The 20,688-nt window shown below is 32.9% G+C and overlaps 1 protein-coding gene across 1 annotated transcript in view; it reads left to right on the top strand.

Annotated features, from left to right (window-relative positions):
• ZPBP (zona pellucida binding protein) overlaps positions 1-20,688 on the top strand; it is a 103,535-nt gene that overhangs the window by 32,481 nt on the left and 50,366 nt on the right. Inside the window, exon 6 of the mRNA XM_074282743.1 lies at positions 4,991-5,209. Within this exon, the coding sequence (XP_074138844.1) occupies positions 4,991-5,209 (219 nt within the window). The remainder of the gene's footprint in view (positions 1-4,990; positions 5,210-20,688) is intronic.

Raw genomic sequence — 20,688 nt, 5'->3', positions numbered from 1 at the left:
AACACCAACTTACAGACTTTATTCCCACCAAGAGTCCTTTTTCAAGTTTCCTTGAAAGCTATAACAAGACGAATAAACTTATCCAGTGACCCTCTGAAAAATATCATGTGGACCATAAATAGGTTTATGTTTATCAAATATGTTTTGACTGCTTTGGAGAAGATCAAGCATTGCTTATGAATGGTGAAATCTACATTATCATTTTTGCTGATGACATTATATTGAGTGCCTTAAGCCTTGGGATATTGCAGAACCTCCTGGAAGGAATGTATAAACATTTGAAGAATTGTACCTGATCATATATCTATTAGGAATGACCAGATGGATGAAGAAAGTTTGTTTCTTAGATTTCAGCTTGCAGTTGAATCCATAGAGTTTGTCAGTGTGTGCATTTTAATATGTATATACATTTCTACATGTATATTTATGCATATATGTAGATATACATTTCTATACATATATTTATATATACATTTCTACATGTATATTTATATAGATATAGCCATATCAAAGTCATAGAATACAAATTGATAGGACATTCATTTCTGAATTAAACAGGAGAATGAAAATGGGTAAGATTGTCTTCAGAAAATTTCAGAGCTCCTTAAATGAGCCCAAAGTATTCCTGGAGACAGAAGCTAATGTTTTTAATACTAATATTCTTCCAGTTTTGTTGTAAGGAGATATGGAACAGAGTAGTTTCTAAAGAATTGAAAATGAATCATTAAGAGGTGAAGCCAAGATGGCAGAGTAAAAACAAGGACTCATGGAAGTCTCCCCCCAAACCCTTACACATTCCTTAAAAATTACTCTAAACACATTTTAGAGTTCGGAAGGCACAAAAAGGTAAAGTGGAACATTTTATAGCCAAAGACCACTTAAAAGGTCAGCAGGAAAGGCCTGTGGCACCATAGTGGGAGTCCAGCATGCAGTCCTGCACCAGTTCAGTCCCAGTCTCAAGTGCCAGCAAAGCAGGAACAGGCCCTGGAGCCTTTGAATTAGTAGTAGTACTGGTGTACTCACCCAGAGACACCAAAGATGACTTGGAAGGTTAACAACAAAGGTAGGATAAGAGGTTCTTGGAAAACCAGAAAACCAGCAGTGGGAGGCAGTTTGCAGAGGCCTCAGCTCACAGGAGTTCTCTTTATTAGTACTGAGGAAACCCTTGAAACTTGGGACAATGCACCCTACATCCTGGAAAAAGAACCCTACTTTAACAAAGAGGTAAAAGTTAAGTGATAAACTGGGGAAATGAGCAACCAACCAAAAAAAATTCTGATCATAGAAAGTTACTATGGTGACAAGGAAGATCAAAACATACCATCAGAAGAAAACAAAGTCAAAACTCTGACATCCAAATCCTCCAAGAAAAATAAGAATTGGTTTCAGGCCATGGAAGAGCTCAAAAGGGATTTAAAAACTCAAGTTAGGGAGACCAAAAAAAAAAATGAAGAAGAGAATTGAGAGGGTACAAAAGGAAACAGAAAAAACCTATTGAGGAGAAGCATACCTTAAAAAAACAAAATTGGCCAAATGGAAAAGAGATACAAAAGCTCACTAAGAAAACTAATTCCTTGGCAATTAGGATTGAGCAAATAGAAACTAAGATGTTATAAGAAATTTAAAAAATCAATAAAACAAGACCAAAAACATGAAAAATAGGAAACAATATAAAATATTTCAATGGAAAAACAACTGAAATGGAAAATGGAAAATAGAAATAATTTTAAAATTATTGGACTACCTAAAAAGCATGATTAAAAAAAGAGCCTAGATCTCATCTTTCAAGAAATTATGAAGGAAAACTGTTCTGATATTCTAGAACCAGAGGGTAAAATAGAAATTGAAAGAATCCATAGATCACCTTCTGAGAGACATCTCAAGATGAAAATTCCCAGGAATATTATAGCCCAAATTCTGAAACACCCAGTTCAAGGAGAAAATATTGTAAATGTCCAGAAAGAAACAGTTCAAGTATAGTGGAGTCACAGTCAGCATAATACAAGATTTAGCAATTTTAAAATTAAAGGTTAAAGGGCATGGAATATGATATTACAGAGAGCAATGGAGTTAGGATTACAATCAAGAATCACCTGTTCAGCAAAACTGAATATAATCCTATAGGGGAAAAGGTGGAAATTCAATGAGAACTTTCAGAAAGCTTTGAACTGAAAAGAACAGAGCTGAATAGAAAATTTGATTTGACTCAGGAGAAACAGAAGGAGGTAATTAGGAAAGGGATAATAATAAAGGACTTAATAAGGTTTATCTGTTTACATTCCTACATGGGAAGACGATACTTATAATTCACAAGAACTTTCTCATTATTATGGCAGTTTAGAAGGACTATGTATAGACAGAGGTCATAAAGGAAATTGAATCTGAAGGGATAAAATCTAAAAAAAATTAAGGGGTGAGAGAGTAATGTACTGAGAAAATGGGACAGGGAAATGTGGAATGATATAAATTATCTGCCATAAAAGAGGCAAAAAAAAAAAAAAAGCTTTTACAGTGGAGGGGAAAAGGAGAAAGAGAGGAGTGAGTGAAGCTTACTCAGAATTTGCTCAAAGAGGAAATAACATACACACTCAATATGGGTGGTGTGTATGTGTGTGTGTGTGTGTGTGTGTGTGTGTGTGTGTGTGTGTGTGTGTGTGTGTGTATGTTATCTTGAAGGAAAGTAGGAAGAAAAGGGGGTATGGGGATAGAGAGAAAAGGGTTTATTGGGAAAGGAGATAATCAGTAGCAAAACACTTGAGGAGAGTCAAGGTGAAAGAAGCAAGAAAATAGAATAAACTGAGGGAAATAGCAATAGTAATTGGAAAAGAATTTTGAAGCAAATTTCTCTGATGAAGTCCTCATTTCTTAAATGTATAGGAAATGTAGTCAAATTTATAAAAAACCATCCCCCACTGATAAATGATCAAAAGATATGAACTATGCACAAAGGGCTATAAAATCATGTATATCATTTTATTTAAAAATACCACTACTAGGCATGAATCACAAAAGAGATTTTTTAATAAAGGAAATGTACCTATATGTGTAAAATATTTATAGCAACTTTCTTCTTAGGACAAATAATTAGAAATTGAGGTTAGCCCATTAACTGGGGAATGACTGAATAAACTGTGGCATGTGATTATTATAGAATATTATTATTCTATGAGAAATGATAAGCAGTATGCTCTAAAAAAACCCTAGAAAGTCCTCCATGAACTGAAGCAAAGTAAATAATACAAGTTAAGTAAATACAAAGTAAATAATACAAAGAAAATAACTATAATAAGAGCAGTGGGCAGGAGCATGGTGGGTATGACTTTGAACAAGAACAAAAGAAAAAGATGACATCAGGGAAAATGTGTGACAGAAAATGGAGGTGGCATTTTCCCATGGGGAATATAAGGACAGCCTAAATGCTCTCTGGAATATCTTTGTGATATCAGAAGAAAGCAAAGAAGATCTCTAGCTGATTGGTGGCTGTAAATTTTTTGGAGGACATGGACAAAAATTGTAGAGGGCACCAGATGGGCAAATATGAATTGATTATGCTTTCCATCATTGGAATGAATACTTACTTTACGAGACCACATTTTTATTTAAATACATCCTTGAGTATAGCACCTTTAAAAAATTCTTTCTGATCCTTTTTTTGGAATTGGGATTTCCAGTGAATTTTCCTTTATTACCTCCCCATGTTGTTTCCTCAAAAAATACTTGAATTGGATATATTGAGTTGCCTTCATAAACTTTTCAACTGGGTTTCAGAATGCTGAGAATTGCTGCATCTTTTTTTCTCCATTGGTACAATCAGAAAACTTGGAAGCCACTGTTTTTCATTTTTAAATTATTGTCCTACATTGTCATAATAATTGTTTTAAATTTATGCTTCTGTGATCATTGAAGCAAGCAGCTTTAAAATTTTGATCTAATAATTTTCCCCATGCCTTTGATTTCTTCTTCTCAGTCAGATACCTTATGAATCAATCCCTTAATGTCCTCACAGTTTGATTTTATGGAAAGAGAGATTTAGAGTTAGAGGGTCTGGGTTTAAATCCTGGCTCTACCACATGTCAGTCAAGTAGGCCAGCAATTTGATATGGATGACATATGTGTAGTCATGCAAAATATTTCTGTATCAGCCATGTTGCAAAAGAAAGCTCAGAATGAAGAAACAAGAGTAATAATGAAAATTAAAAATATTAAGTTTCATCTGGAGACAGATGACATTTTTCATTACAAATCATCAGAATTGTCTTGGATCATTTTCTAGTTCATCATACAATATTGTTGTTACTGTCATATAATGGCTTGGTTTTGCTCATTTCTCTTTGCATCAGTTCATGTAAGTCTTACAGGTTTTTCTAAATATCCCACTCATCATTTCTTACAGTGCAATAATATTCCATCTCAAACACCTACTCACAATTTTTTCTGCCATTTTCTTAGTTAATGAGCAATTTCCCTTTAATTTCCAATTCTTTGCCATCACAAAAAGGACTGCTATAAATATTTTTGCATACAAATACTTTTCCTTTGAATTCTTTGAAGTATAGATGTACTAGTAGTATTGCTGGGTCCAAGGCAGACTGTGCCATTCTTAAGTTTTGTACCAAAGACATATGAAATCACACTTATAATATATTTACATATAGACTGCTCTGAGATTTTTGGGGCATCCTGTACATAGAATTTAGTTTATATGTAAACAAGGAACTTATGTTTTTGAACAATTCTTCCCCCCCCCCCCCAGGCTGGGGTTAAGTGACTTGCCCAGGGTCACACAGCTAGGAAGTGTTAAGTGTCTGAGACCAGATTTGAACTTGGGTCCTCCTGAATTCAGGGCTGGTGCTCTATCCACTGCGCCACCTAGTTGCCCCTGAATGATTCTTAAATAATTTAAACATTTTAATTAGAGACTATAAATTATTTATTGAAAATGTTAATTTTGTTTTTATCTATACAATGAATCTTATGTTTTATCTTGCAGCTTATGTAAATCCTGATTTTTACTACCAGTTCACAGCTCGATATCATTCTGCACCCTGCAATAGTATCTATAATGTCTCATTTGAGAAAAAGTTGCTTCAGATTTTGAGCAAACTAATTGTTGATCTTTCCTGTAAAATAACATTAAACAAGTCTGAATGTCATCATGTTAAGATGCAGAGAGCTGGTTTACAAAATGAATTGTTTTTCACTTTTTCAGGTATGTATTGTCCATCTTTTTAAGGATTCCTAATGTGCTTAGGAAACAATTTCCTTAGTTTCATAGTTGCAAAATTTGGGGGTTGAAAAATTCAGCATTTTAATGCATTGTATTTGTAGTTTATTATTTGATACTAGTAATATGGAAACAATCTCAGGAGAATGGCATTCTTACTCAGGTAATCCAGTATCCATAGGAATTCTCTTTTTTTTTCATGTTGTAAAACCTTGGGGATTTCCCATCTTTTTCCTCTTCCACTTCTAGACTGATATATTCTTAGAGTAGTCCCTCTGAGTTCAAGCTCTAGTTGACCCAATCAAAAAAAAAAAAAAAAAACCATTTATGAAGTGTTTACTTTGTCCTAGACACTAGGACTGATAAAAGATAATTTGCAATTGCAATTTGGAGTTGGAAAGCAGGTTTGAATTACTTTAACTTGTAGTAGAAAAAGCAATAGATGAAGGGAAAGAAACACAAATGTCAACCTTTTTCCCTTCCTCAAACCTCTACAACTCTATTGATAGTCTTATCTCCAGAATCTAGTATGTTTACTGTTAGCCCCCATTCTCAAACCCTCAAAGCACATTTACACAGGATCAAAAATTTAGAGCAGGAAGGTACCTTCGACTTATCAACAATTTCTGTCAAATCAGGCAGTATTTTTATTAAGTGCTAATCTGTGCTAGGAACTGTGCTAAGTGTTGGGGTTACAAAAATATGTTAAAAACATTCCCTTTCCCTTAAATTCAAACCCTAATTGGTGGGGGGAGACAACATGAAAAACAACAATACATAGATAAGACATATGGGGTGAATTGAAGATAATCTTAGAAGGAAGGAACTAACATTGAATAGACTTGGGAATAACTTCTTACAGAAACAATGAGAGATGGTCATTGAAAAAGCATGAAGTCAGCAGAGTGTTGTGTGCAGTGGAACATAAAGGAGGCTACTGTCATCAGATTGTAGAGTTTGTGGAGTGAGGTGAGAGAGGAGGGAATAAAGCATAAGAAAATTGAATAGGTGGTAAAGGGCTTTAAAAGCCAAGTAGGTTTTTATATTTGATCCTGGAAGTGACAGGGAGCCAGTAGGATCGATTGAGTAGGAGCTGACTTGGTCACACCTACAGTTTATGAAGATCACTTTTGCAATTGAATGGATATTATGTAGTATAGGGAGATACTTGAGACAGAGACCCCAATGAAAAGACCCATATAATAGTACAGCATGAGGTGATATGGACTTGCCCTGGAGTGGGGACCATTTCAGAAGAGAAAATTCCACATATATGAGAGATTTGGCAGAGGTACAAACCTCATTTGACAGGTGAGGAGATCTAGTTCCAGATAGGTTAAATGAATTGCTAGGGGGTCATATAAGTGATAAAGGAGAAAGACAGGATTATGCAATCATTATAGAATCTCAGAATTTTGGAACTGGAAGAAACCTAAGTTGTCTTTTAGTTCAATCTGTACCTGAAAAAGAATAGCCACTAAAAATGTCTGACAACTCCAGAGATCTTCAGTGAGGAGGAAACCATCACCTTTTGAGGCAACATAATGCACTTTCAAAAACTTGTGAGTGCATTTTTCCTTATGTCGTGTCTAAATATGTGCCCTTGCCACTTTTGCTTACTATTTCTTTTTCTGTCTTCTGAGTATAAGCAAATTAAGTCATCTAATAGTTCTTCTATAGTATATAGCCAATCTGAAATTTAGACTTGCCAGTATAGCTTTCTCTCTTTTTTCCTTATTAAAAATATCCACTTCTTCCATGAATTCTTCATTTTTTAGGTTGTCCATCTCTGCATGCTCTCTGGCCTATCATCGTCCTTCCCAAAATGTGATCCCAGAGCTGTACACAGTGCTATATATGTCCTCTTCAAAGGGCACAATACAATGGGATGATCACTCCTTTATCTCTAAAAGTTTCTTTAAGGATGAACAATTCTGCTTTCTTTCTTTTGTTAGTTACCTACCAGACCCATCTTTTAATACTCCTATCCAGAATAGCTTAATTTTTTTGGACAATTTTTTTTAATTAAAACTTTTTATTTTCAAAGCATATGCATTTTTCAACCTTGCCAAACCTTGTGTTCCAATTCCCCCCTCCTTCCTCTACTTCCTTCACTAGATGTCAAGTAATCCAATATAGAACATCTTTTTGTTGTTGTTGTTGTTATTAACTTTGCTTGCCTTCTTTAATTCATCCTGAACTCTTAACATTCTTGACATTTTAACCATATCAGTATCAAATTTTTATAGTAACCATTTATTCAACCATTGTAGGGAACATCTTCCATGCACATCTTTTTTGGCTTTTTAAAATTTAACTTTTAAAATTAATATTTTTACAAGTTACATGTAAAAACATTTTTTAACATTTGTTCTTAAATTTTTTTGTGTTCAAAATCCTCTTCTGTCCCCTCTCTGAAAATGTAAGCAATTTTATATCAGTTTAATATGTTCAAACTTGTAAAACATATTTTCATATAAATTATGTTGTGAGAAAAAGCACAGGCCAAACCCCTCCCCACAAAAAGTGAAGAAAAAATAGTATGTTTCAATCTACATTCAGAATCCATAGGTTCTTCCTCTGAAGATATATGGCATTTTTTATTTTGAGTTCTTTGTAATTGTCTTGGATCATTGTATTGTTGAGAAGAGCAAAGTCATTTACAATTGAACATATACAATATTACTGTTACTGTGTAAAATGTTCTGATTTTTCTCACTTCACTTTGCATCAATTTATATAAATCACCCAGGTTTTTCTGAAATCAACTGCTTATCATTTGTTATAGCATAATTCTATTCTAACCATATCCCATAACTTGTTCAGTCATCTTCAAATTGATAAATGTCCCCTAAATTTCCAATTCTTTGCCATAATAAAAAAGCTGCTATAAATAATTTATACATTTAAATTCTCTTTCCTTTTGTTTTTCTTTTTAAAATCTCTTTGGAATAGAGGCAGCTAGATGGCACAATGGATAGGTTTCTAAGCCCAGGAGTCAGGAGGACTTATTTTTCTAAGTTCAGTCTGAACTCATATTATCCAGTTTGATTGGTGTGGGGTGATACCTCAGACTTGTTTTAATTTGAATTTCTGTAATCAGTAGTAATTTAGAGCATTTTTTTCAACTGACGAGATAGATTTGATTTCTTCTCCTAAAAACTGCCTCGTCTAATCTTTTGATCATTTAGCAACTGGCAATGACTCATCTGCTTATCGTTACTCTATATTTTTGAAAAATGAGGCCTGCATGAGTGTCTGAGATCAAACTTGCTGTAAAATTCCACCCCTACCCCAGTTTTCTGCTTTCCTTTTAACATTGACTGCCTTAGTTTTGTTGTTGGTGTAAATCCTTTTAATTTAATGTAAAAAGAACCTATTCATTTTATATCCTATAATGTTCTCTGTCTTTTGTTTGGTTATAAATCCTTCCTTATTTTTAAACTATTCTATACTCTTCTAAATTGCTCATGGTATCCTCCTTTATGTCTAAATCAGGTGCCATTTTTAAGACTTTATCTTGGTATAGGGTTTAAAATGTTGATCTCTATCTAGTTTCTGTCAAATTACTTTCCAGTTTTCTTAGCACAACTCACATAAAGTTGGGATCTTTGCATTTATCAAACAATATATAACTATGGACATTAGCTACTGTGTATAGTTCGCACAATCTGTTCCACTGATTCATTATCTCTTATCTTTTAATCAATAACATTTTGTTTCGGTGATTATTACTTTGTAGTATAGTTTGATATCTGGTACAGCTAGGCCACCTTCCTTCATGTTTTTTTTTTCCCTTTAATTCATTTTTAATTTTTGATCTTTTGTTCTTCTAGATGAATTGTATTATTTTCCTACCTCTATAAATTTTTTTTGATAGTTTTACTGGGATTGCATTATGTAAGTAATTTAAATGTAAGTATTTAAACATAAGTAAATTGCATTATGTAGAATTATTGTTTTTATTATGTTGGCTTAACCTACCTGTGAACAATTAATATTTTTCCAGTTATTCAGGTCTGACTTTATATGAAAGATATTTTTAAACTGTTTTCAAGTAATTTCTGGATTTGTCTTGCAAGAAGATTCATAAGTAGTTTATATTGTCTCCAATTATTTTAATTGGGATTTTTCATCTCTTGCTTTTTTTTTTTTTTTTTGGGTAATATGTAGTAATGCTGATGATTTTCTGAGTCTATTTTATATTCTGCTACTCTATTAAAATTGTTAATTATTTCAAGTAGGTTTTTGGTTGATTCCCTAGGATTCTCCAATTATACCAACATACCATCTGCAATGAATAATAGTTTGGTTTCCTCATTGCCTGTTCTAGTTTCTTCAATTTCCTTTTCTTTTCTTATCAAGATAGCTATCATTTTTAGTACAAATTTGAATAATGGTGATGAGAGTGGGCATCTTTGCTTTACCCTGAACTTATTAGGAATTATTCTAGCTTATCCTCATCACATTTAATGCTTATTTATGATTTTAGACAAATACTATTTAGCACTTTAAGGAAAGCTCCATTTATTCTTATGATTTCTAGTGTTTTTAAAATAGGAATCAATGTTTTATTTTGTCAAAAGCTTTTTCTGCATCTATTGAGATGATCATATGATTTATGTTGGCTTTGTTATTGATACGGTCAATTATGCTGATAGTTTTACTAATATTGAACTAGCGCTGCATTCCTGCTATAAATTCTACCTGGTCATTTTACTGAATTCTTCTCACTACTATTTTTTTCAACTTTCTGACTTTGGAGAATTAAAATTAGAAAATAAGATAATTTTTGTATAGGAGAATTAGAGAAATCGGTCTATAATTTTCTTTCTCTGTTTTTACTGCTCCTAGTTCAGGCATCAGCACCATATCTGGGTCATAAAAGGGATTTGGTAAAACTCCTTCTTTGCCTATTTTTCCGAATAGTTTATATAGTATTAGAATCACTTGTTTCTTATATGTTTAATAGAAATTACTTGAATTCAGGAGGACCTGAGTTCAAATCTGGCCTCAGACACTTAACACTTCCTAGCTGTGTGACCCTGGGCAAGTCACTTAACCCCAGCCTCAGGGGGGGAAAAAATTACTTGTGAATTAATCTAGTCCTATTTTTTTTTCCTAAGGAGCTCATTAATGACTGGTTCATTTTCTTTTTGTAAGATGGGATTACTTGAGTAATCTTTACTCTGGAAAAATTATATATTAAAATACTTATGCATTTCATGTTATGGTCATATTTATTGGCAAATAATCAGGCAAAATAGATCTTAATATTTGCTGTAATTATTTCTCCATAGGGGCAAACTCACCTTTTTCATTTTTGATACTGATAATTAATTTCCTTTTATTTTAATCAAATTAAGCAATGATTTATTTATTTTATTGTTTTCTCCAATATAACTGGCTTTTAAATTTCTTATTAGTTTAGTGGTTTTCTTTCAATTTTATTTATCTCTCTCTCACTCTTTTTTTTTTTTTTTTTTTTTTTTTTTTAGGATTTCCAATTTGGTGTTTAATTGAAGATTTTTAATTAGTTTTTTTAAAGTTATGTACCCAATTCATTGCTCAGCTCTTTACTTTATTGATGTAAGCATTTAGGTATATCAGTTTTTCTTTAAGTACAGCTTTCGTGCATCCCAAAAATTTTGTTATGTTGTCTCATTGTAATTTTCTTGAATGAAAAATTTCTAGGATATTTTTCTTTGATACATCCATTCTTTAGTATTATATTACTTACTTTCCAATTAATTTTAATCTACTTTTCTGTGGCCATTTATTAAATATAACTTCATTGCTTTATGATCTTAAAAGGATGCATTTAATATTTCTACTTTTATTGCACTTGGATGTGAGGTTTTTTTTTTAATTTTATAATTATAATAATTTTTTGACAGTACATATGCATGGGTAATTTTTTTTTACAGCATTATCCCTTGTACTCACTTCTTTTCCAAATTTTCCCCTCCCTCCCTTTACCCCCTCCCCTATATGACAGGCAATCACATACATGTTAAATGTGTTACAGTATATCCTAGATACCATATATGTGTGTAAAACTGAATTTCTTGTTGCCTAGCAAGAATTGGATTCAGAAGGTAAAAGTAACCTGGGTAGAAAGACAATAGTGCAAACAGTTTACACTCAATTCCAGTGTTCTTTCTCTGGGTGTAGCTGATTCTGTCTATCATTGATCAACTGGAGCTGAATTAGATCTTCTCTATGTTGAAGATATCCACTTCAATCAGAATACATCTTCATACAGTCTCATTGTTGAAGTGTATAATGATCTGCTGGTTCTGCTCATTTCACTCAGCATCAGTTGATATAAGTCTCTCCAAGCCTCTCTGTATTCATCCTGCTGGTCATTTCTTACAGAACAATAATATTCCATAACATTCATATACCATAATTTACCCAACCATTCTCCAATTGATGGACATCCATTCATTTTCCAGTTTCTAGCCACTACATAAAGGGCTGCCACAAACATTTTGGCACATACAGGTCCCTTTCCCTTCTTTAGTATTTCTTTGGGCTATAAGCCCAGTACTAGCACTGCTGGATCAAAGGGTATGCACAGTTTGATAACTATTTGGGCATAGTTCCAGATTGCTCTCTGGAATGGTTGTATTCTTTCACAACTCCACCAACAATGCATCAGTTTTTTCCTGTCATCTTAGCCAATCTGACAAGTGTGTAGTGGTGTCTCAGAGTTGTATTAATTTACATTTCTCTGATTAGTAGTGATTTGGAACACTCTTTCATATGAGTGGAAATAGTTTCAATTTCATCATCTGAAAATTGTCTGTTCATATCCTTTGACCATTTATCGATTGGAGAATGGTTTGATTTCTTATAAATTAGAGTCAGTTCTCTATATATTTTGGAAATGAGACCTTTGTCAGAACCTTTAATGTAAAAATATTTTCCCAATTTGTTACTTCCCTTCTAATCTTGTTTGCATTAGTTTTGTTTGTACAAAAGCTTTTTAATTTGGTGTAATCAAATTTTTCTATTTTGTGATCAATAATGATCTCTTTTGGTCACAAATTCCTTCCTCCTTCACAAGTGTGAGAGGTAAACTATCCTATGTTCCTCTAATCTATTTATGATCTCATTCTTTATGCCTAAATCATGGATCCATTTTGATCTTATCTTTGTATATGGTGTTAGGTGTGGGTCCATATCTAATTTCTGCCATACTAATTTCCAGTTTTTATCAACAGTTTTTATCAAATAATGAATTCTTAGCCCAAAGTTGGGATCTTTGGGTTTGTAAAACACTAGATTGCTATAGTTGTACACTATTTTGTAACCTATTCCACTGATCAACTAGTCTTATTTCTTAGCCAATACCAAATGGTTTTGGTAACTGCTGCTTTATAGTATAGTTTTAGATCAGGTACAGCTAAGCCACCTTCATTTGATTTTTTTTTTCCCATTAATTCCCTTGAAATTCTCGACCTTTTGTTCTTCCATATGAATTTTGTTGTTGTTTTTTCCTAGGTCATTAAAATAGTTTCTTGGGAGTCTCATTGGCATAGTACTAAATAAATAGATTAGTTTAGGGAATATTGTCATCTTGATTATATTCGCTCGGCCTATCCAAGAGCATTTAATGTCTTTCCAATTATTTAAATCTGACTTTATTTTTGTGGCAAGTGTTTTGTAATTTTGCTCATATAATTCCTGACTTTCCTTTGGTAAATATATTTCCAAATATTTTATACTATTGACCGTTATTTTGAATGGAATTTCTCTTTGTATCTCTTGCTGTTGGATTTTTAATATTTGGTTGGGGGTTTTTAATTTGGTCTTTTTCTAGATTTTTAAGTTGCAGGCCCAATTCATTGATCTTCTCTTTCTCTGTTTTATTCAAGCAAGTCTCTAAAGATATAAAATTTCCCCTTATTACTGCTTTACCTGCATCCCACAAATTTTAGTATGATGTCTCATCGTTGTCATTATCTTGGGTGAAATTATTGTTTCTATAATTTGCTGTTTCACTCAATCATTCTTTAAGATGAGATTATTTAGTTTCCAATTACTTTTTGGTCTATTTACCCCTAACTTCTTGTTGAATGTAATTTTTATTGCATTGTGATCTGAGAACAAGGCATTTACTATTTCTGCCTTCCTGCATTTAATTTTGAGATTTTTAAGTCCCAATATATGGTCAGTTTTTGTAAAGGTTCCATGAACTGCTGACTCCCACTATTATTGTTTTGCTGTCTATTCCTTGCAACTCTCTTAACTTCTTCTTTAGGAAGTTAGATGCTATACCACTTGGTGCATATGTGTTTAGTATTGCTATAGCTTCATTGTCTATGCTACCCAATAGCAGGATATAGTTTTCTTCCTTATCTCTTTTAATTAGATCAATTTCTGCTTTTGCTTGATCTGAGATAAGGATGGCCACCCCTGCTTTTTTGACTTCACTTGAAGCATAATAGATTCTGCTCCAGCCTTTTACTTTTACTCTGTAAGTATCTCCCTGCTTTAAATGTGTTTCCTGTAAGCAATATATTGTAGGGTTCTGACTTTTGATCCAGTTTGCTATTCACCTCCATTTAATGGGAGAGTTCATCCCATTCACATTTACAGTTAAAATTACTAATTCTGTATTTCCTGCCATCATATTATCCCCAGATTATGCTTTTTTCCCCTTGTCCCCTTTGAACCCCTTCCCCAGTATTAATCTTATGGACTCCACTTGAGTCATGCAGCCCTCCCTTTTTAGTATCCCTCCCCCCCTCCTTTTAAGTCCCTTTCCCTTTCTTATACTCTTCACTTATTACTCTTTTCTTTTTCCTTTTTCCTCTGCCCCCTTTTAATGAGGTGAGAGAGAATTCTCTGAAAAACAAATATGTCAATTATTTACTCTTTGAGCCTACTCTGATGAGAGTAAGATGTGGTTTCCCTCTTTTTATCTCCCCTTTTCCCATTTTCTGATACTATCCCCTTTCCCTTTCTACTTCCCTTTTTTTTAATGTTATATCAGTAAAATCAAATTATACATGTGGACTTTCTGTATATCCACAACATAAATACAGTTCTCAAGAGTTCCTTTTACCTTTTTTCTGCTTCTCTTGAGTCTTGTGGTTGGAGATCAAATTTTTTGTTTAGATCTGATTTTTTTCTTAGAAACAAATGGAATTCATCTGTTTCATTAAATGTCCATCTTCTTCCATGGAAGAAAATGCTAAACTTAGCTGGGTAGTTTATTCTTGGCTGCATTCTAAGTTCTTTTGCCTTTTGGAATATCATGTTCCAGGCCCTTTGATCCTTTAATGTGAAGGCAGCTAGATCTTGAGTGACCCTTGTTGTGGCACCTCGATATTTGAATTGTTTTTCCCTGTCTGCTTGCAATATTTTTTCCTTAGTCTGATAGTTCTGCAGCTTAGCCACAATGTTCTTTGGAGTTTTTTTTTTTTTTTTTTTTTTTTTTTTTTTTTTTTTTTAGGGTCTTTTTCAGAAGGTGTTCAATGAATTCTTTCAATGCCTATTTTACCTTCTGGTTCTATTATCTATGGACAGTTCTCTTTGATGATTTCTTGTAAAATAGAATCTAGGCTCTTTTTTTCATCATAATTTTTGGGAAGTCTATAATCCTCAGATTATCTCTCCTATTTTCCAGGTCTGTCGATTTTCTCAGTAAATATTTGATGTTAATCTCCAGTTTGCATTTTTTTAGTTTTGCTTGGCTGATTCTTGGTATCTCAATGAATCATTCATTTCTATTTGTTCAGTCCTGATTTTTAATGAGTTATTTTCTTTGTTTGCTTTTTTTACTTCATTTTGGATATGTCCAATTGAGTTTTTAAATGAGTTATTTTTCTCTATTATAGAGGTTTTTTTTCCACCCCTCAGGACCGACCTTTTCTGACGAAATTCCAGATTCTCTTCAGGCTGGTAAGTTGTGCTTCTAATATTTGTGGTTTTTACCACTCCAGTGCTATTTTTGAGGCTGAGTTAAATAGTTGGTATTGAGGGTAAGAGGGAACTTAGAAATTTGCGTGTATCTTGTCTGCCATCTTGACTCCGCCCCCCGGATGTGAAGTTTTTAATGCCCTAATAAATACATGGTCCGTTTTTGTGTAAGAGTCACCACTAGAAAGAAGTTTATTCTTTCTGTTCCCCATTCATTTTTCTTCAGAGCTCTATCTTTTCCAAAATTCTATTCATCTCTTTAATTTTTTTCTTATATTTTTATTAGCTTTATCTAGTTTTGAGAAGAGAAAGTTGAGATTGTCCATTTGTATAGGTTTACTACCTGTTTCATTCTGTAGCTTATTTAACTTTTCCTTTAAAAATTTGGATGCTATATCATTTGGTACTGATCTATGGCCTGGCTTCTTAAACTTTGGTTTGTGACCCCATATGGAATCTTATAACTGAATGTGGGGGATTTATCATCAACAAATAATTGATTTACATACCTGTTTTATATATCTACATACTTGAGAGCATTTAAAAATTACTTCAGTAAAAAGAGATCACAAATGGAAAAAGTTTAAGAAGCCTTGGTGTATGGTACCTTTTAAAATAAAATTTTCTTGCTTATCTATTTTAATTAGATTATCTTTGCACTTGTTTTGTCTGAGATAATTATTTTTATCTGGGTTTTTTTTTTTTTTTTACTTCAACTGAAACATAATAGTTTCTCTTCCAACTTAGTCTTTATTTTTTTATTTTTATTCTGTGTGTGTCTCTGTGCTTCAAGTGTGTTTCTATAAATAATATATTATAACATCTTATTTTTTAATCCATTCTGCTCTCTATTTCTGGTTTATGGATACATTCATCCAATTCATATTCACAATTATGTTTATTAACTGTGTTTTTCTTTCCATTATATTTCCTTCAGATTATCCTTCTTTGTCTGCTTTCATTTTGTCCCTTCATAAAAGTGTTTGCTTCCAACCACTACTTCCCCCAATATTTTCTCTCCATTAGCATGCCCTCTCTTCACTTACTTGACTCACCTCTTACTTTGTATGAGATATATCCAGCTGAGTGTGCAAATTATTCCATTTTTCAGCCAATTCTGATGAAAGTAAAGTTCAAGCTTTGCTTGCTACCCCACCTCCATTTTTCCTTTTATTATAAAAACTCTTTCATATCTCTTTAATGTGTAATAATTTACCCTATTCTACTTTCCCTTATACCTTCTCCAACTGCATTCTTTTTTTTTTAACCATTTAATTAGTTTTAGATGTTATCCCTTCATAGTCAATTCACACCCATGCCCTTTATGTATACTACTTTTTATTACCCTAGTAATAATAAAGTTCTTAGAAATTACAAGTATCATTTTCTAATGTAGGAATGTACGCAGTTTAACTTTCTTGAATCCCTTATGATTTTTCTTTCCTGTTTGCATTTTTAATGCTTCTTTTGAGTCTTATATTTGAAAATTGGGTTTTCTTTTTAGCTCTATTTTTTTCATCAGGAATGCTTAAAAGCTCTCCATTTTAAAAAGTATTCATATTCCCCTCAGAAGGATTATACTCAGTGTTTCTGGTTAGGTAATTCTTTTAATCCTAGTTTCTTTGCCTTGTTGAATATTATATTCTAAATCTTTTGATCCTTTAATGCAGAAACTGCTAGATTCTATTATTTTAAATGTAACTCCATGACATTTGAATTGTATTTTTTTTTCTTGGCTGCTTGTAGTATCTTCTCCTTAACTGGGAAGCTCTGGAATTTGGATATAGTATTTTTGGGAATTTTCATTTTGCCTTTGCTTTCAGGTAGTGATCAGTGAATTCTTTTAATTTCTATTTTATCTACTGGTTCTAGGATATTAGAACAATTTTCCTTGATATTTCTTTTTTTTTTTTAATTTTTAATTTTATTTTATAATTATAACATTTTTTGACAGTACATATTTGATATTTCTTGAAATATGGTGTCCATGGTCTTTTTTGTGATCATGGTTTTCAGGTAGTCCAGTGATTCTTAAATTATCCCTTCTGTATTTGTTTTCCAGGTAATTTTGTTTTTCCAATGAAATATTCCACATTTTCTCCCTCCACAATTTTTTTGATTTTGTTTTATTGTTTTTTGTTATCTCAAAGAATCATTAGCTTCCACTTGAGTAGACCTACTTTTGAAGGAATTATTTCTTCAGTGAGCTTTTGTGCCTTCTTTTCTATATGGCCAATTTTACTTTTTAAGGATTGTTCACTTCAGTGAATTTTTGTACTTATTTTCCCATTTTTTAGATTTTTTTTTAAAAACCAAGCTGTTCACTCTTTTTTTCCATGATTCTCTACATTTTGCATAATTTGTTCCCCCCCCCTTTTTGTGTCTCTGATTTTTAAAATTCTTTTTGGGGTCTTCTATTAAATCAATATTTGGTCCTGAAACCAGTTTACATTTTTTCAGGTTTTGCATGTAACGTATTTGACATTGTTGTCCTCTTCTGAGTTTATATTTTGATGTTTCCTATCATCATAGAAACTTTATATGGTAAGGTACTTTTCTGGTACTTACTCATTTTTCCCAAACCATTTCTTTACCTCTAACTTGATATTAAAATTGAATTCTGTTCCCAGCCTCCAATTTTTTGTGATGTTTTCAGATCTTGTTTTGGGATTTTGTAGGTTTTTAGTTGTTCCAAGGGAATATGATCTAAGGAGAGGTGCTGTCACTGACTTTCTGGTCTGTGGGATTGTCTGTGATCAATCTCAAGTACTCTTTTCTACCTTGAAACTGTGACCATGTAATCTCCTGTAGCTATGAGCTATAGTGTCATAGTTCCCATCATTCTAGGACTGCAGTCTGAGTCTGTATGCTGATTTCTGCATGACCAATGCATAGACTCTTGCCCTGAGTACCAGAAAGGGTCTTCTATAATCTCTTTTTTGATAGTTGTTCAACCTCCTTATTATCTGTAGACCAGAAGTTCCAGAAGTCACTGTCACACAATTAATTGTCCCTAAGTCCTGCTCCTGGCTTGCTCAGGATGACCTTGCTGCTAACTTGCATGCCAGAGTGTGTATTAGGGCTGGCTTGCCAATGTGAAGGCTGCTGATGGCTTGCTAAAGCATGGACTATTTTGGTCTATACTCCACTCTTACCTCAGTAAGATAAACCTTTCCTGTTTACTTTCTAAGTTGTCTTGGGTTAGAAAATTGTTTTGTCCTCTCCTTTTGTTGCTACTCTAGAATTTTTTTTGAGGCATTATTTTAAAGTTATTTGGAGAGGAATTTGAGAGAGCTCAAGGAAGTCCCTTTATTCTGCCATCTTAACTTCATCCCCTGTGCATGCCTTTTATATATAAAAATAAGTCAAGATACTTCTAAGAGGAGATCTACCAACTGATAAACGCATCCACATTGACCTTTTGATAATTTATTTTTTCATCTTGTCGGGTTATTTTTTTGAGTCTTTAGAACATAATACATAATAACCTGGAGTAATTTCCCCTATATAATTTTAAGCCAAAGACTTTTAAATTCTTCTTTCTGTAAATTGTTTGAAATTTTCTCTCCCCAAATCTCAGGTACATGACAAATCTTTTTCTTTTATCCCCAATTCTAAGATGGAATAGTCACATTATTGCAAAGTTCCTGATGCTTTGCTTTCTAGGAACCATTTCCTCCTTTGTGACACTCTCATTCAGAATGGAGTTTCTCTTGGTTCCTCCAACTTTTGAACAAGGCAATGATCCTTTAGGTAAGATAAACATTTAATTCTACTTTAGGCAGAGAATTCCAGCAAGTGTCTGGATAATTAAGATCTCTCTGGGCTAAGCTTTTGATGTATTTCCCAACCTTCCCATCTATTCCTTTTGTCTTTTCAGGTGACCTGTCATAGGTAAAAAATTGTTTTTATTTTGATTGATATCTATTCAGATTCTTTATACTATATTTTGTTCTTTTCCCTCTGTTTCTGCTTTTGCTTGCATGAATTTATCTTCTTAATATACCACATTTTCCATCTTTTACCTTTTCTGTTTCTATAAATATTATGTTCACCAGAGTCATATTTTGTTCATTAATCTACCAAATTTTAGTGATGTCTTTGAAGTCAATTTTTTCCCTAGTTTATCAGGATTGTTGCTTATAATATGTGCATTTGTACATGGATTGTTTGAGACTGAGTTATTTTCTTGTGCACTTCTGGGTATTTCAACTGCTCTTCCTTTTCCTATATTATCACTACTTTCTATGATTTCTAGCTTTTGACTTTATGTAGGGCAATTTCTTTTCTAATTTAAGGCTTTTTTAAACTATATTTTCAGTTCTTACAGCACTAGTTGCCCCTAAAAAACTTAAGTTCTTGGGTTCTGAAAGAACCAACAGATGTGATTGCTGAAAAACTGACAGTAATATTTGATGGGTTATGGAAAGTGAGAGTGTGGTACTATAAAATTGAAAGACTAATTTTCTAATTTTCAAAAAAAGAAAGATTCGAGCTTATAAATTATAGTCCAATGAACTTGAACTATATATCAAGGAAAATTCTAGAATAAATTTAACATATGATTGGTGAATATTTAGAAAAGTACTTAAAATGATAATTACTTTTTTTTTGGAGGCAAATTGGGTTAAATGACTTGCCTAGGATCACATAGCTAGTAAGTATCTGAGGATGGATTAGAACCCAGGTCTTCCTGACTCCTGAGCTAGTACTCCTTGTCTTGAACCACCTAGCTGTCCCAGATTTAAATGCTACTTATGAAGAGCTAGCTTGACTTTATAAAAACAAAACAAAACTGAAAAACAGGTCATATCAGACTAATTTTATTTCCCTTAAATTTTTTAAAAATGAAAAACAATATATTTACTCTTGTACCTATATTCCTCTACCCCTTTGGAAAATCAAAACAAAATCCTCACAACACATATGAATAGTCAAACAAAACACAATTTCCACTATTAACCACTTACTATCATCACCCTCTCACTGGGAAGGTGGGTAGCATGTTGTATCATGGGCCCAATGGCATTGTTGGTCATGTATTGATCAGAATTCTTAAGTATTTCAAAATTATTTGTCTTTACAGTGTTGTTGTTAAATAAATTATTCTCCTGATTCTCTTAACTTCACTCTGTATCAGCTTGTATAAATCCCTCCACATTTTTTTTGAAACCATCTCCTTGATTTTTCTTACAGCACAGTACCTTTAATTCATATTCCCCATTGATGGTCCCCCACTAGGTTCCAGCTCTTCACTTCCATACAAAAGAATTGTTTTAAATATTTTTGTATATAGAGATCCTTTTCCCCTTTCTTTGGTTTCTTGAGATTTAGACTTGAGTGGTATTGCTGGATCAAAGGGTACATCCAGTTTTGTAACTTTTGATGTTACAGTTCTATATTGCTTCCCAGAATGTCTGGACCAATTCACAACTCCATCAGCAGTATATTAATACATGCTTCCCCCCCCCTTAGTCATTTTTGTCATTTTTCCTTTTTATCAACCTTACCTGATGACTATGAGGTAAAAC

Source organism: Sminthopsis crassicaudata, chromosome 1 (assembly GCF_048593235.1).
Source record: "Sminthopsis crassicaudata isolate SCR6 chromosome 1, ASM4859323v1, whole genome shotgun sequence".
Classification (NCBI taxonomy): Eukaryota; Metazoa; Chordata; class Mammalia; order Dasyuromorphia; family Dasyuridae; genus Sminthopsis; species Sminthopsis crassicaudata.
The sequence above is the reverse complement of the archived record's forward strand: the minus strand, read 5'-3'. Positions and strand labels throughout refer to the sequence as shown.